At 40.3% G+C, this 17,011-nt stretch overlaps 1 protein-coding gene across 4 annotated transcripts in view; it reads left to right on the forward strand.

Annotated features, from left to right (window-relative positions):
- MTOR (mechanistic target of rapamycin kinase) overlaps nucleotides 1-17,011 on the forward strand; it is a 61,599-nt gene that overhangs the window by 39,447 nt on the left and 5,141 nt on the right. For 3 of the 4 annotated variants that reach the window (XM_068414357.1, XM_068414358.1, XM_068414359.1), the window contains exons 32-51: nucleotides 824-939; nucleotides 2,310-2,387; nucleotides 2,779-2,886; nucleotides 4,878-5,003; nucleotides 5,661-5,792; nucleotides 6,904-7,019; nucleotides 8,364-8,481; nucleotides 9,263-9,469; nucleotides 10,103-10,203; nucleotides 10,459-10,555; nucleotides 11,079-11,177; nucleotides 11,762-11,884; nucleotides 12,503-12,685; nucleotides 12,928-13,062; nucleotides 13,340-13,514; nucleotides 13,741-13,876; nucleotides 14,325-14,472; nucleotides 15,168-15,290; nucleotides 15,752-15,834; nucleotides 16,910-16,982. In XM_068414357.1, the coding sequence (XP_068270458.1) occupies nucleotides 824-939; nucleotides 2,310-2,387; nucleotides 2,779-2,886; nucleotides 4,878-5,003; nucleotides 5,661-5,792; nucleotides 6,904-7,019; nucleotides 8,364-8,481; nucleotides 9,263-9,469; nucleotides 10,103-10,203; nucleotides 10,459-10,555; nucleotides 11,079-11,177; nucleotides 11,762-11,884; nucleotides 12,503-12,685; nucleotides 12,928-13,062; nucleotides 13,340-13,514; nucleotides 13,741-13,876; nucleotides 14,325-14,472; nucleotides 15,168-15,290; nucleotides 15,752-15,834; nucleotides 16,910-16,982 (2,477 nt within the window). The remainder of the gene's footprint in view (nucleotides 1-823; nucleotides 940-2,309; nucleotides 2,388-2,778; nucleotides 2,887-4,877; nucleotides 5,004-5,660; nucleotides 5,793-6,903; nucleotides 7,020-8,363; nucleotides 8,482-9,262; nucleotides 9,470-10,102; nucleotides 10,204-10,458; nucleotides 10,556-11,078; nucleotides 11,178-11,761; nucleotides 11,885-12,502; nucleotides 12,686-12,927; nucleotides 13,063-13,339; nucleotides 13,515-13,740; nucleotides 13,877-14,324; nucleotides 14,473-15,167; nucleotides 15,291-15,751; nucleotides 15,835-16,909; nucleotides 16,983-17,011) is intronic. The other variant, XR_011049394.1, reaches the window with a different exon arrangement.

Below are 17,011 nucleotides of genomic sequence, written 5' to 3' on the forward strand. Positions count from 1 at the left end.
TGGAAGCACAGACAGTTTTAACTTCAGAACTACAAAATATAAGAAACAGCAAAATCAAAGAACAAAATTATTTACGTTGGGATATGAAGTAAGTGCCATTCAACACTGAAGCCCTTTGGAAAACCTGCATTTACATAAGGTCTCCCAGTGTGGTCTCAAGTATCAAAGAGAATGCCTTATTGGTCTGAGCAGATAATCAGCTACTTAACTGGTTCCTTTTACTTAGTTTTGCATTGAACATAGCTCAGACTTGAAATGAGATTAATAGAATTTCTCGCATTTGTGGCAGGCTCTTATTTACAAACTAGAACAGTATCTCTGAGCATTTTGGTAGGTTGTGTCTGCTGAGTAGACAATCGTAAGTGGAATAAATCTATAAATGGTCCACATATCAGCTATGCTGGTAGCCAGATCTTTACTAGAGAAGTTTATAAATCACTTGCTGTCTGCCAGCTTTTGCTGAGAAAAATTAATGTTTGCTTTGTAGGACACTAATTCATTCAAATGTTCTGGTAATGTCAGCATTTCAACTTGTTCATCACAAGGAATGCAAGAACCTGTTCCATAACGATAACAATTTGCCTACAAGAAAAATGCCTATGTTTTTGCTTGTCTGTAACTCTTCTGTGTATGTATATATACAGTTTCTGTGTTTAACACAGACTGTTCCTGCCAAAGACAAGCTATTGCAGAGCTGACTTAAATGTAGAAGTACCACACAGCATTCAGGCCTAGTTGCTGATGTCCGAGCACTGTAGCATAGCTCTGTTCTTATCTTGCAGAGAGGACTGTTGTATTACTGAGGATATCTCTGTCTCTGCAGGTCAGTGGGATAGCATGGAAGAATATACCTGCATGATCCCAAGGGACACCCATGATGGTGCTTTCTACAGGGCTGTACTGGCTCTTCATCAGGACCTTTTCTCACTGGCTCAGCAGGTAATTATCTTCCTTGTTGGCTTCCCAAAACTTAGTTTAAGATGAACTAGGCTATACTGCTGCATGGAAAGACATGCTGTTTTAAAGCAGTTGGCTATAACCTATGAATTCCCCAATAACCTTTTTTCCACTGATGTATTAGACCTCGGTGATTGAGCTTATCTTGTATTTCCAGAAAAAGAGAAGTGGATATATATACACATAGTAGTGGTCCAGTTCTGTAGAGTGTAAGAATGCCTTAGTAATTTTTAGGCTTCTTTACTTTTATATCTGTCTTCTAGACAGACAGTGCACAAGGATTATCTCAGCAGAGGTTCCATTCCACAAGGCACTGCTTGATAAAAGGCATTCACGGCATAAGACACACATAAGATTCTTCATGAGTGTTCTGTGCACTTCCATCTGCAACAGATGGAAGTGAAGTGCTTTTCAGTGAAGTGCTCATATGTATCATGTACCAGAACTTTTCCTCTAATTTTTCTGGTAGCAATGATAAATCTTAAATCTTGGATTGAGATAAGGAATCAAGGCAAGGAATGAGTCTATTAAACTGAGCCATATTAGTATGCTTGTTTGTCACAGAGGCGATCTGCAGAGCGACTTTTCCCCCTCTGTAGATGTGAAGCATGTTGTTTACTTTCCAAGGAAGATCAAGTACCGTTTCTCAGAATTCTGTGCTGGCTTGCCAGCTTAGATAAAGGAGTAATTCAGTCTGCTCTGTCAAAACTCATACATAGATTTTTGGGTGATGTGCACACTAAAATTAGCCAGGCATTCAAAGGGGTAGAGTTTGTGATTAACCTTTAACATTTTGAACAGGAAAAACTATAGATGAGAGATTATATAATGACTGGAACCAGAGCAGAATTTATTTCATGCTTGAAGAGCATGTAGTTGGAGGAAAAGAAATGGACTTTGCTGCCCTGTAAAATTCATAAAACCCTGGGGTTACGTAAAACAGTGAAAGCTTTTTTTTGCCATTGTATATGTTCAAGAGGCATTTCTTGAGGCTTTTTTGTAACTGACTCTCTTGCACTAAAAGGTGAACTTCTGTTTTCCTCTGTGAAATGTTAATAATTATGATCTCTACAATGACAGTAGGATTAGAAATACTGCAAACTCTGATTTGGTAGAAAGACAAACTTCAGACTGTGCAGGTGATAAATGAAGCCCCCTTGACTTCCCCTATACCTGCCCCTGGACACTGTTTTCCTGTCACTTCTTTCTGTTGATAACATCCTTTCCTGGTTCTTGTTGGAGGATGGGAACAATGCCAGCTTTGTTCATGAGATGGAACAGATGAATAGCAGTTCCAACAGTTGAGTAGATAAAACACAGCACCTTTGCCCCAATATCTTGTTCTGTTTCAGTGCATTGACAAAGCCAGAGATCTGCTAGATGCTGAGCTGACTGCCATGGCAGGAGAGAGCTACAGTCGAGCCTATGGGGTAAGTGTCTAACTCTCAGCCTTCATTTTCCTCATTGCTGCTTCAGACTGTCTCTGGAAGTTGCATAAAACTTCTGAGTAGCGCTTGGGTCGAACAGAAGACCTGTGTAGGCCCACAAGCTGAATGGCTTTTGTCAGATAAGAAACATAACTTTGTAGGAGCAGCTTTGGGACAAATTCAACAGTGAAGTGAGCTCCCTCTCCCCAAAAGAAATAAGAATTGACTTTTAGAAAGTTTGAATCAGCAAATCGTCTAGATACCACTACACATAGCAGTCGGTTCTTTACCTGTTGGGCAGCATATGTACTTAAGATTTTGATGCCAAAATACTGTTCCTTAATTATAGATTTGTTCTGTAGTGATTGGGATGGAATGTGATTCTTTCCTTCAGGCTATGGTATCCTGCCAGATGCTGTCAGAGCTGGAAGAGGTTATCCAGTATAAACTTGTACCAGAACGCCGTGAGATCATCCGCCAGATCTGGTGGGAAAGGCTGCAGGTACATCTATGTAAAGATCAAGAATGGAGATGCTGATGTGCTGGCATGAACAGCTTCCTTTCGAATCACTGCGATGGCTCAGCAAATCTTTCCATTTCTTTTCCTATCCCAACAGCATATACGCTTACATGGCTGCATGCTTTCTGTCTCCTTTGTGTTTGTCCTGGTTGTTTGGGCTTTTTGTTTTGGTTTAGTTAATGTTCCTGAGGTGTCTACTGATGTGATGCTTTAGTAGGGTGATTTAAGCCTTAAAGTAGATGTGTACAGAATGGAGACAGTAGTAACATTTCCAAGGCTGCTTATCTCAGTGTTGGATCACACCTGGAAATACTGGTTTGGATAAGGCTAGTTTGAACTTTTTACCTGGCTGGCTACCTCTTAAGGAGAAGTGAATTCTCTCACAACGCTGGAAAACTGGATGGAGAATTTACATACTTGTAAAAGATTGTCCTGTTCCTTTTTGACCTCTTACAAGAACATTTCCGATTGATTAGCCTTGTCCTCTTTTAAAAGACCTTTAGCAATGCTGCTTTCCCTGTATTTGAAAAGAAGTTTATGCCTTTTTTACTCTGAACAGCAAAAATCCAAAGCACCTCTGAAGTTTTAAATCAGCCAAATGTTTTGAGACTATTTCCTTACAAGAGGCATCCCTACATTGAAAGTGAACATTATCAGATGAAGTAGTACATACAGGAGTACTGTTTAAAGAGGTGATTCCTGCAAGGGAAGCTGGGGGGAAAAAAGCATAACTAGGGTAAAAAGCTCTTATTATACCAAGCTTTGATACACTGGCTGGTGGAAGAATTTCTCCCTATGTGTTCTTCACTGTGACTGCTGTATCTTCCTCCTTAGGAAAGGCTGTTGCTGCTGCATATTTTTTAGGTGTTTGGGAAACTGTGACAAAGCTTTTAGTCTCCCATCTGCATTCCTGTCTGGAAAAGCTCAGGAGCATTCCACAGGGGTGGAGAAACTGAGAGTGACAGGAAGTGTAATGTCTGAATACAGCTGTTTATAGTCCTGAAAGCAGTACATACAGTTCTTGCACACTTTACAGCTGCTTTTTAATAATTGTAAAAGGCCTGTTGGATGAGGTTTATTTGGATGCTAGGGATCAAGCTTTGCCTAACTCCCCAGCCCTCAATTTTGGGCAAAAAGAAAAAGGGAAAGAAATAGATGCTTTGGGGCTAAAGCACTTGCTGCTATTGGAAATTCTTTTGTTTACCTCAAAACTAAGTCTAAGTCGTCTCTGGATTAATACAAACTTCAGAGCATCCCTGTTACCCTGAAGTACTTGGCCATTACAGCGAGCACCACGTATTTGGTTGTTACTATCCCTTCCACAGTTCTACTTCTCTGTAGCATCCTTGAACATTTGAAATACAGACTCATCCTGCTCTGACTGACAATGTTGCTGTGCTTCTCCCTTCAGGCAGACAAGAACCAGACAATGCTTGCACAAGCAGCATAGCAGTTGGAACTGCAGTTTCTGGCAGAATATCAGTTCAGTCATGCCAGCCTCTAAAAGCAACACATGCGAGGAAAAGAAAAAGGGCAACAACAAAAATATCTTTGCAACCATTTGGTTTTGTACCATCTCCATATTGAGATTTGTCACTGTCTAAACCAAAAATAGGCTTTAAAACTAGGTTGAGAAGGGTTATAAAACTCTTGACCCGTTTTGGAATTGCACAAAGAGCGTTCCTGATTTTTTGATGCATTTCTGCTTTAGAAGTTTTTCTCCTTTTTCCATTAGAGGAAAAAGACTGCAAACACTGAGCTGGCTGCAGAGAATAAGAGTCAAGGACTTAACCTTCATCACACGTTGCAGTGTTAAAGAAGTAGCCAGCTAGTTCATAATGTTGGCCTGCTGTGAATCATGGGTGCTGAAGTCTCTCCATCTTGGGAAGAGTCTCTTCAGATTCTGAATTAAGGTTCTGTGGAGTAGATTGGAGATGAAACGCTAACAAGTTCTCTCTTCCTTTTTCTCTCAGGGCTGTCAGCGAATTGTGGAAGACTGGCAAAGGATATTGATGGTCCGATCTCTTGTTGTGAATCCTCATGAGGACATGAGAACTTGGCTCAAGTACGCCAGCTTGTGTGGCAAGAGTGGGAGACTGGTGAGCATTATCAAGCTCTACCCTCTACAGCAGGTTTTTAGATGATTGGCTTTGTCATGTTGCTTCAGCCTCGAACATTTCCAAATACTTTCATTGCCCAAGTAGGATGGGCTCTCCTCTGAGGAGGAGACTGGTCAGAAATTGTTGAAATACTAGAACTGTAACCAGCAGAGAGTTCATACTTGTAGCCAAGGTTATTTTTGTGGGACTAGTATTATACCTGAAAGCCTCAGAGCCAATTTTTTGTTGCATGCTATACCTGAAAGTTCTTATGCAGCACTGGTAATTATTAATAATAGCTCTCTCTGCTAAAGCACTCTTTGTCAAATCTAGAATGTGATGTCATTATTGTTGAACATTACAATCCTATTTCAACATTCACAGCAAGATTTATTACCAAAAATACTTGAAACAAAGACTTCACACTCTCTGCTAGCTTCTGAAATGAGAATCTAGTGCTCTGATCCCAGTGAAGACATATGGTTTATCCTGTGATATTCTTATGAGTCCAGGGAGGGGTAGTAAGGCTGCTGTGTCTGTGTTTTATCTGGAGGGTTGGAGGTATTTTTTAGTGGCGGGCAATTCTGTGGTCAATATGAAATGGAGGTAAGAATGAGCTTGTTTTAACCTGCTTTTTCTCTTTGCAACTTTCTCCAGGCTTTGGCCCATAAGACACTTGTCCTGCTCTTGGGAGTGGATCCATCTCGACAGCTGGATCACCCCCTGCCAACAGTACATCCTCAAGTGACTTATGCATACATGAAACACATGTGGAAGAGCGCCCGTAAGGTACAAAAGAACATAGTACTCTCTCTGTTTCATTGCTCAGGTTTTATGTGGTGCCATGCACATTAGCTCTTCATAACCCCCACAGAACAAAATCAAGGCTGAAGGTTTTATTTTTGCTCACCTAAAAAAGAGTAACTAATCCCTTTCCTTATTGTTATTCAGAAGATAAGCTTTTGAAGTTTTCCTTTAAAACTCTGTAGTGACAGAGAAGGCCTGACCCTGATTTTATTTCCTACGTGGAAAGACTATTTTTGCTAAACCAATATCAGGTACCTAAGGGATGCAGCCAAGATTAATGGTCAATAGTAGCGCTTCTGTCCTCACTAGGACTTTACTGTGTAGACTTGGTACTTGACTTTTTGTCCACTGTTCTGATTGCCAGGTCTCCACACTGTACCTATGGTCAGGGTTACATGCTGAAAGAGGGAAGTAAGGTTTCTTATTACCAGTTTTAGAAAAGTATCCTGAACAGTTTGTACTTAGTTGCTGAGCAGAACTGACTTTTATTAAGGACATTATTGAAAATTTCTAACTGAAAGACAGCTGAAAAGTACATAGGGTTTTGTCATGGGAACAATTTGGCTCCAAAGAGCCTAGGGTGAATATTTTTGACATTGCAACACAGGGAGAATTTACATAATCAAATCCAATAAGCTCCAGACTGGATAACTTGTCTTTTTTTTAATATACATTAAATCCTCCATTTATTCTCATATTCTGCCACATCTTTTTTATTTTTCCTGTCTTTGGGATTGCCAGCACTGGAGCAGAGCCATTGCTATGGGAACATTGCCATGACCTAACTATTCTTTAGTTGAATTTAAAAAACAGAAGGAGCTACTGATGAGACCCTGTTGACACTGTAAAACAGTGTCATGGTCTCTTACTTTCTTCAGTCAATGGCCCAAGAAGTGTATGGGTCTCCTCTGCCTGCCTCTTTGAGTGAAAGTGGACTTTTCTGTGTTTGACCTGTGATAAAGAAATAGATAAGATGCAGAAAACTGCACCTATTTTTTGCTTTCAGTGAAAATTTATTTCCACGTTGTCTGCCTCTCTTGTGAAGTTGTATTTAATCCCTGTGGTCCTTACTGCAACCATCATCCAATTACAGATTGATGCGTTCCAGCACATGCAGCACTTCGTGCAGACGATGCAGCAGCAGGCACAGCATGCTATTGCAACTGAGGACCAGCAGCACAAGCAGGAACTCCACAAGCTCATGGCACGGTCAGCACTGGTCCTTGGACACCCTTTAGCTGTATAGTGAAACTGATGTCTTTCCTGAGGTTGCAGGGTCCATGCAGGTGATACATTTCAGACAAGGCCCATGCTTTGATTAAAAAGAACAGGGGATTTCTCATTTAGGTTGTAGAGACCCATTTGATATTACATTCTTAGCTATCATATAATTTCAGTAGATGTTACTGTGACACATCAGCATAAACAAGCTTGTATTTGTCACTGGTGACTGGTTTATATTTTTCCAGCACTGTGTCTCACTGGCAGAAAGCAGAGCTCTCAGGATGACTATTGCTTTGGTTTTCAGGAGATCCAGTCAATAGAAAAGAAACATTTCCCACATGCCTGGCACATCTGTGCTTGGCAGCCTGTGCTCTTAATACAACAGCAGTGCTTTGGGCAATAGGTGCCCAGCATGTGATGGTCTCTTAAAATATTGTTACATTAAAAACACATCTTTAAAAAAATCTTCATTCTCCTCTGTGGATCTGGAGGTGCCAGATCTCTTGCTTTCAATTTAAAGAAGAAATTGCATAGTGCTTATTACTGAAGGTTTGCTATTTTTTTTTTTTTATTTTTAAAGGGAGACATGGACTTAACTTGCTTTTATGAGAATGGGAACTTGGTAACAGCATCATCTTATTTTTTTTCAGAGTGACTGTCATGGAAAGCAAATTAGTAATGAGTTGTACACAACATTTTTCTTGCACAATGCTTTCTGGAAAACTCAAAATATAGAAAGGACAGCTATGTAACTGTGGTATTTAAAGCCTGCTGACGGGAACAAAGTATGAAGCTTTGCACAAACCTTCACAGCCCCACCCTGCTGCAGTAAAAATATGTTAATTTTCCTTTCCTCTGGGAGGGGATGACTTAATGGGGTTCTGGCTTGGGGGAAGAGCAGTTGCTCTGTTTCCACTGTTGGTCTGTCGCAGTGTTCTCTCCAGAAGGCTAGTTTGTATGGTGATAAGTGTAGCTAGCCAGCACGCATGCTGTGTGCATTTTATCAATACTGATGAAGTCTTTTGGTGCTACTATTAGGTAGTTCTTACATTTATTTTGTAACTGATATAAATGAGGAACAAAGTTAGACCCTCATCTTTCCCCCTGGAAGTTAAACCATTAACTAGTTAGTTCCACACTTACAAGCAGGATGTAGGAGTTTTGAACCTTACATGTTAACATGTACGCTCCCAGCCTGCAGAAGAGGCTTGCTGAGTGGGGTTACCACATGAAATGTCTTTCAGACCTCAGATAAGAAGTCTGCCTCTTAATCCAGCAGGCTTCGTTTTCATTCTAGGTTCTGAGTCAATAATCCCTTTGCTTAACCAGGTGTTTCCTGAAACTGGGTGAGTGGCAGCTGAACCTGCAAGGCATCAATGAGAGTACCATCCCCAAAGTCTTGCAATACTACAGTGCTGCAACAGAGCATGACCGCAACTGGTACAAGGTCAGTAGGGAAAAGCTGCCAGGCACCACTGCAGAGGGATCAGTAAATTTGATCACATCCCATGCTACAGGAAAGGAAGATATTCATAGGGAGATCTCCTATAACTGTCTGCCTTGTTACTGCGGGTAGGATTAAAAAAACAGAGAAAGCAGCCCACGGCAGCCATGAGATTCTTGTTCAGAATTTTATCTGGCCGGTAAAACTAGGCCACAGTTCAGTTTCTATTCTTGCTTTTGGGACTTTCATGGTGGTTAACAGTGAAGGAGAAAGGATAATCTAACTGGAAAAAAAATAATTTATTCTCACTCAGTAAACTTGAACTAGGAAAGCAGCCTTGTTGCTAATTCTCCAAAGAGCCTTTGATTTCAGGGCTGTGAAGTGTCGATTGATATTTGGTGCCAGATCTTCTCTGGGACAGCTATCTCCTCCATTTCTTCCTGTTACACCTCCCCTAGTCCTAACATAATAATCTTCATTTTAAGCTTTGAAAACTTAAAGTGTATGTGAATGGAATGTGATTTAATTTTTGCTACAGAGCTCCTTTGCCTTAATATCCAACAGGGAGCTCCTGGTCAAGAACTCACCATGATGCTAGTTCAGATAATAAGGCAGTTAAAACTACAAGTGGTTAGAGAAAGCAAAGCATTGTGTTGTCTGCAGGGTATTACTTACTGCTGTTGTCCATGGACTCAGAAAGGTTGGATTATTATCTCCCATAATCAGAAAGTACAGGCTGCAGAAAGGATTCTTCCTTCTGACTTTCGTTCTCTCTTGTTGGCAGGCCTGGCATGCCTGGGCAGTGATGAACTTTGAAGCAGTGCTTCACTACAAACATCAAAACCAGGCCAGAGATGAGAAGAAGAAACTGCGTCACGCCAGCGGAGCCAGCATCACCAGTGCTAACACCGAGGGCAGCAATAGTGAGAGTGATGCAGAGAGCACAGAGAACAGTCCCATCCCATCTCCAGTGCAGAAAAAAGTCACTGAGGTACCCTTCTGCCCTGTTTACTTTGAGAGATTGGTATTTATTGCTTAGACACAGGACAATGTTATGGCAGGAAATGAGCTACTGTGTGTACCTGGCTTGTGGAAGCTCTATGTGTGCGTATATATATGTTCTCATAGCTTACAGCAAAAGTGAGGAAGTTCAGGTTAACTCAGTCTTAAGGGAAGAGGACTAAATTAATGCAAATGATTGTAAGTTAGCTGTGAACTAAAGCAATGGCATGGATGGCTATCAATCATAGGTGATACCATGTGCATTAACAAGTTCTGCTGTTTAAGCCCTTCATGAAAGATTATGAAGAATCTCTTTGATTTACCAGTTATAGTAGGGTTGTAGTTTTTAGGCTGCTTTGCTGTCCATAGTTTTGTCAACAAACTGAAGTATAAAAACACTTCACAGTATGTTCCCTGCCAGGCTGAAAGACCTATGTGTAGTCAAGAAAAACATAAATTCCAGGAGCAACATGTCCTGTGAGGAGTATGAGCAGAAGTCGACTATAATGTGGATTAGATCTGTGTTCCCACATATTTCTCCTTCTTTCCCTGTGCTAAGTTTAGGATTCATGTGGACTGATGCGCTTGTATAGAACTAATGCAGCAATTTTCATTCCAAAAGGATTTATCCAAGACCCTCTTGATGTACACAGTCCCTGCTGTCCAGGGTTTCTTCCGATCCATATCTTTGTCTCGAGGAAACAACCTACAAGACACTCTAAGGTACATAATAAAGCACATAGTAAATGATAAGGGCATGTGGTTTAAGATTAGGTAGAACCTGTTTCTGCTCTTTTTGTTATGGTTACACTAAGCGAATGCTTCAGTCCAAGCTAATTTGTGTTAGGTGGATTAGCCCTTATCCTACTATCTCTAGGTTCTGGGAAGAAGAGTCACTTGTAAATGGGTCTGAAGGTATTTGACTGGAATGTTTTGGGCTTTTTTGCTTCATTCCTAATGAATGTATTTCTCTTAAAGAGTCCTTACTCTGTGGTTTGACTATGGTCACTGGCCTGATGTGAATGAGGCTTTGGTGGAAGGAGTCAAGGCAATCCAAATAGACACTTGGCTGCAGGTAAGGAACACAAAGGGCTAAGACAAATCTCAGTTCTGGGGGGAGCTTGGGGATTTGTTACATGATATCCATGATGATCCTTTGCTAAACAATCCTCTGTAGGTGAGTGAGAAAGAATGAAAATTTTAAAATTGAAGATGATGTGCATTCGGTGGTGATCAAGCACCACTGTGCTGCTCTGATGTTAATTCACACACTTTATTTCAGCATTGCTTTGTAGAATGACTCTTGTAAATAAAAAAAAAGCTTTATCTCTTATTTGAGCATTACACTTTAGGACACATCTTACTCTTTCCATAAGAGGATCCTGTAACAGTTTGGCACAGAACACTTGTCATCTCACTGAGCTATTCTGCATTTCTGACACTGGAACTTTGTGTTGTTCTCTGACCATCTCAAAAATAAGTGGTGAGCCTCTCTGTCTCCTTTAGAGATTGTGAGGCCTCTAGTAGAGGGCAGAACAGCTTGTGAAGTAAACACATGAGATAAGAGGGATGTTTATTTTACTTACCCTTACTACTAGGTTATCCCTCAGCTCATTGCAAGGATTGACACCCCTCGACCATTAGTAGGACGTCTCATTCATCAGCTCCTCACAGATATTGGACGATACCATCCCCAGGTAAGCTTTGGCTTAGGGGAGGAATTTCCACAGACTGATAGCCAGTTAAGGCATTCTCTGTGCTCCATTTCACTTAGTCTAGATGCCTGCACTGGAACACACAGCAAGTGAGGCTAGTGAGGATGGGGACTATTTCTGCTGCTTCTTTCACCTCAGCACTGTTCACATAAAAATGGAAGAAGAGGTGGATAAGCCATGCAGCAGGGGAAGTTCTCTCTAATAGAATACTGCGTAGTGCAAATCACCTTCTTAAATCGTATTAGGTGACTACTAAGAGGCTACCCCATGGATGTTTTATCTGAATTTCTTCCTACGGTGTGGAAAAATCACAAAATGCTAAAAACAGTTTTCTGTTATTCCAGTTTGATACAGGCTCTCAAAGTCCTACTCAGTGAATTAAAGTCTTGTAAGCTTTTCAGATTGGAAGACTTTGAATAGCAAATTCCTATCACCTCTCCCCAGGAGCAAGCTTGCTTTCTCTTGTCTAGCCCTAAGGCTGCTAGCTATTAATGCTCTGCTAATCTTTCAATTTATGTAGTTCTTCTGTGTGGTTCTAAAATATTATTGGTTGATGTCCCTCATAGGCTTTGATCTATCCTCTGACTGTGGCCTCTAAATCTACAACCACTGCTCGCCACAACGCTGCGAATAAGATATTGAAAAACATGTGTGAGCACAGTAACACTCTGGTGCAGCAGGCAATGATGGTGAGTACTTGGTGTACCATAAAGTGTACTGTGTTTCAGGAATGGATGTACCACAGGTATAATGACACAGAATGACTATTGATTGATAATTTTAAGTACAATTAATTTGGCTTTTTTTGCATTTGGAAGAAGTTACAGTATTACTATAATTTAAAGTGAATGCTTTAATTTAAAAAGGACCATAACGTTCAAACACTGAGTTCTTGTGTTTCCTTATGAATAAACTTAGAGAAGAAATAAATGAAGAATCATCGTTCCATAAAGAGATATTTTTGCTTGATGAAAAGTAGAAACAAAACTAATCGAGCATAGTGTGGAAAAAGTAATTTAATTCATTTGCTAAAGATTTTTATGAATAAATGAAAAGTAATGCTTTCAGGGCAAGCTACACAAATATATAGAAAATTTCAAAAGCAACAAATAAGGTGAGAAAAGCCTGATCAGCTTCTTGCAGAAAAAAGCAAAACAGCATTGTGGGAGTTCTTGTGGCTCCCTCTAGCTGCCAGCAACAAATATTTCATAATCATTGGAGAAGAAAGCAGTTCTGCATTTGTAAGTCAGTATACAGTCATAGCGTTTTTCTTTAGGCGTTTAATCTTTTTTCCTGTCCTAAAACAGGTGAGTGAAGAGCTAATCCGTGTAGCCATCCTATGGCATGAGATGTGGCATGAAGGGTTGGAAGAAGCATCTCGTCTGTACTTTGGAGAAAGGAATGTGAAGGGAATGTTTGAGGTGCTGGAACCACTTCATGCAATGATGGAGCGTGGGCCTCAGACTTTAAAAGAGACATCCTTCAATCAGGTATCAGCAAACGACCAAGAGCATAACCTTCTGCATGCCCTCAGAAACAGATAGTGCATGTCTGGGATCCAGGAATTTCTGGATCTTTAGTTCCGATATGCTATAAAAATGTGAGATCAAGTATTTGTAATGCAATTTGAAAGTAGACTGTGATGCTCTTTGTGGGTATTAAGTGGTCTCCACCTGCTTCACTATAGTCTGTAGAAATGTTTTTCTTCTGTTGTTTTTCACTTCCTCCCTAGGCCTATGGCAGAGATCTAATGGAAGCTCAGGAGTGGTGCAGGAAGTACATGAAATCGGGAAATGTCAAAGACCTAACTCAGGCTTGGGACCTCTATTACCATGTCTTCCGGCGTATCTCAAAGCAGCTGCCTCAGGTGGGGGGAGAGGTACAGTTCTGCTGTGGGTCTTACAGTGCAAGTTGTCAATACCAATTTTTGTTTCATGTTTTCTGGTTACTCAAAACATTCAAATTCAGTATTCTGGAAATACCTGCACATGATTTGCTGCAAGTTTGCAGCACTTCCTGCAAGCATCTGAAGTATTGACAACTGACTGAACTGGTCTAGGTCCCTCGACAGCATGAACTCCTCGGGTATTTCAGTGAGATTTAACTGAAATTCTGGGGGGGTGTATTTCTCTTGTTTTTGGTAGCTCACTTCTTTGGAACTACAGTACGTGTCACCAAAACTCCTGATGTGCCGGGATCTGGAATTAGCAGTGCCAGGAACATACGATCCCAACCAGCCCATCATACGCATTCAGTCCATTGCTCCCTCACTGCAGGTCATCACCTCCAAGCAGCGGCCCAGGAAGTTAACATTAATGGGTAAGAGAGAGCAGTTTTCACTTAGCTATTCTAGTATTTAAACAGTCATTGCTTTTAGGTCAAATCACATATTTACCAGGTAAAACCTCTCCAACATTTCCTTTCAAGTGAAGTATTTTAGTGGTCTGGTCAGTCTGACTGCCACACTTGGCAGTTCGTCGATGCACGTGTATTTACTTTTGTCTGTTCAGCAAGAGTAAACTTCTGTGTATTAATTCTTTTGCAGGAAGCAATGGGCATGAGTTTGTATTCCTTCTGAAAGGTCATGAAGACCTTCGCCAAGATGAAAGAGTGATGCAGCTTTTTGGGTTGGTCAACACTCTGCTGGCAAATGACCCAACTTCTCTTCGTAAAAACCTCAGGTGTGTGTTGTGGATAATCACTGAATGTGCTTATGCACAAGTGGCACCTGAGAACAGGTTTTTTTCGCCGAGGATTTTTTTTTATTATAGTCACTAAATAGCTTGGTGAATAGTCACTGACTGCAGTTCTGTACAGTGTCTTTTAAGTATGAACATATCAAATGTCATCTGCAAATAATAGCTCATCGTGGGTGACATAACATGGACCTGCTAAAAGCAGTCTTTCAGTGAAAACCACGTAAGCTTTGAGAATGTCTGCAGATTATCTGGCACTGGTCTATCCAAGTGGATGTTTCAGGTCTGTTTGAAAAGATGAAACGCAGGGCAACTACTGAAAAGGCAATTTGGATCAGAATCAGATTTAATAGTAGTTGTTTTAAGCATCTCAAAATGTAATGATTCACAACATACAACAGTTTGTGCTCTGATTCTCCATTTTTTCCTGTAGCATCCAGAGATATGCTGTTATTCCACTGTCTACAAATTCAGGCTTGATTGGTTGGGTCCCCCACTGTGACACACTGCACGCTCTCATCCGAGACTACAGAGAGAAGAAAAAGATCCTGCTCAACATTGAACATCGCATCATGCTGAGGGTAAAGGGCAAAGCTGGCAGAGTTTTTGGTACATTCTTTTAGGACTCCAGTGTCTTAATGAAGAATAATGGTGTGCAGCTTGTTCTTCCTTTGCCTGTTTTCTGATTGTTATTGGTACCAGTAATAAATGCAAAAATATCAGATAAGAATTATAAAATGCTACCAAGAGGTAAAGTTGGCCATAGGTTTGTTTGTTTCTCCTTTCCTGTTTTAGCAGTGACCACAAGTTGTTACCATCTGGTGACTAAAACGTATTTGGAATTTTGCATGACTATGATGTGCCTTAATACATGGTGCCATGCTGCTGGCATTTACAAACACTGTGTCTAAGCAACAGGGCCAAAATTGGACAGACTGGAGAAACTGAACATTACTAGAAAATTTGGAATTGCCTGCCAAAAAGGAAAGCATGTGCCAACCCAGAAGACTTATTTGGATAATGGGTTTTGAAACATATTTACCTTCACAGTACTTTGATTAAATACAGCTATGGACTACTTTGTGGATGCTAAAACATTTGCTATCCTATTTAAAATGGATTTGTCACTGTTAGATGGTCATCTCGCTGTGTTTGGGAACATACTGGTAATATAAACTTGATATGAAATTATTTGATTACTGTGTTTCTCGTAGTACAACTAGGGATTACTGGAGGTGGTTTTTTTAAGTTGCTGAGTGTCACTTCTCAATTATAGATGGCTCCAGATTACGACCACCTGACTCTGATGCAGAAAGTAGAAGTATTTGAACATGCTGTCAATAACACAGCTGGTGATGACCTTGCCAAACTGCTGTGGTTGAAAAGTCCAAGCTCGGAGGTGAGTTCAGCACATGTAATGGATTGTGTTTGGCCATCAGCATAATGTGGAATGACCTTCTCTGCAGAATGAGTGAGAGATGGTGTTTATTCATCATAAACTGCAGATGAATCGCTGCAGAACGTGTATCCACACATGTGTATCCCCTCACAAGGGGCCTTACAAGGCTCAGATCACAATGGCTGCCAGAGTGCAGTCTAAAGCACACGACTGGAGACTGAAGCTCCATGTACTGTGCATGGAGAGAGAAAAACAGGAGCCTCAATGTATTCTCTTAATGGCTTAGACATCTAATTAAAGGCCATGGGAGGTTTGAACCCCCTCAGGCTTATGAGTGCATTGCACCTAAGCATATCAAAGTTTCACTGTGCAAAATGCAAGTAGTTAATGGATAAATTAAAATATAAGCTGAAACATGCAACATGCCTGCCTGGCTTTTCCTATTTTGTCTCCACTTGTAGGTGTGGTTTGACAGAAGAACAAACTACACTCGTTCACTAGCTGTGATGTCAATGGTTGGGTACATTTTGGGCCTTGGGGACAGGTAAGTGAAACTGTAAAGGTTTCTCTTAAATAACAGCACAGACTGTTCCCTGAAGTAGCAAAAAGAAATCCAGAAGGAGTTTAGTGGCAGAGGTCTTCTGAGTCTTCCTCCAGATTGGTTCAGTAACACTACTTATTTCACATACTTTTTTTATCTAGTGGATATTCATTCTGTGAAGCAGGAACATCTAGTGCTACGAATGGTCACAACAGTTGTTAGAGACACATAAAGTCCCCACAAATACTCCCCAAAGACTCCTCTAGACTTAAACCAAATGAAAGTTAATGTTGGTTTAACTATTACTTAACATGGTGCTTTTTCTGATCTGCAATGCAGATGTTCTGGAGGGAAGTATGTGCAATCCAAATGAATTGGGATAATAATAATTAAAAAATAAAATGAACAAAGTTTAGTATATGGCTTACTGTCAAAAGGGGACATCATAACTTCCAAAATACTTTTGAAGACTATATTTTAGATTTAAGGTCTGTAATTCAAAAAACAACTAACCCCTCAAATGTTTTCATAACAAAAGCTTTTATTCCTGCACTTAAAAATCTTTATAATGAAATTATAAACCTTTGAAAATTGAATTAAAATGAAATTGGAACAAGTCAGCATGAATAGCAGCACTGTGATTTTCCTAGTCTGGATTGATTGTCTTCTCTTGTGGTGGTAATCCAATTTGCATTACTTCACCTGTAGCATAATTCATTACATTTTTCTATACTGAAAAAATGAAAAAGCATAAAACAAGAAGAAAAATTTATCCTAACTGAAAAATAAAAGTTCATATCTAAGAAATGTACTGACAGTTTTGGTCCAATAGGTTGTTTATCTTCCAAGGTGAGAAGATCTCTAACTCCTGAGAGGTAATGGCAAAAATAATGTGATAGATGCACTGTCAGGAAGCTATTCTGTTCATCCTGAGATTGAAAATCTTGGACAAGCAAGCTGTCACTGGCTGTTCTTGTTCACAAAGATAAATATCATTTCAGACTGGAGCTGCTGTGATTTACTTTGGGTTTTTATAATGGTCTGTCACCCTGTTTTTTCTCCTACTCTTTCATCAAAGACACCCCTCCAATCTGATGTTAGACAGACTGAGTGGAAAGATCCTGCATATCGACTTCGGGGACTGTTTTGAGGTGAATCTTTGTATTTGGACATTAAATTT

This window comes from Nyctibius grandis, chromosome 17 (assembly GCF_013368605.1).
Source record: "Nyctibius grandis isolate bNycGra1 chromosome 17, bNycGra1.pri, whole genome shotgun sequence".
Taxonomy (NCBI): Eukaryota; Metazoa; Chordata; class Aves; order Nyctibiiformes; family Nyctibiidae; genus Nyctibius; species Nyctibius grandis.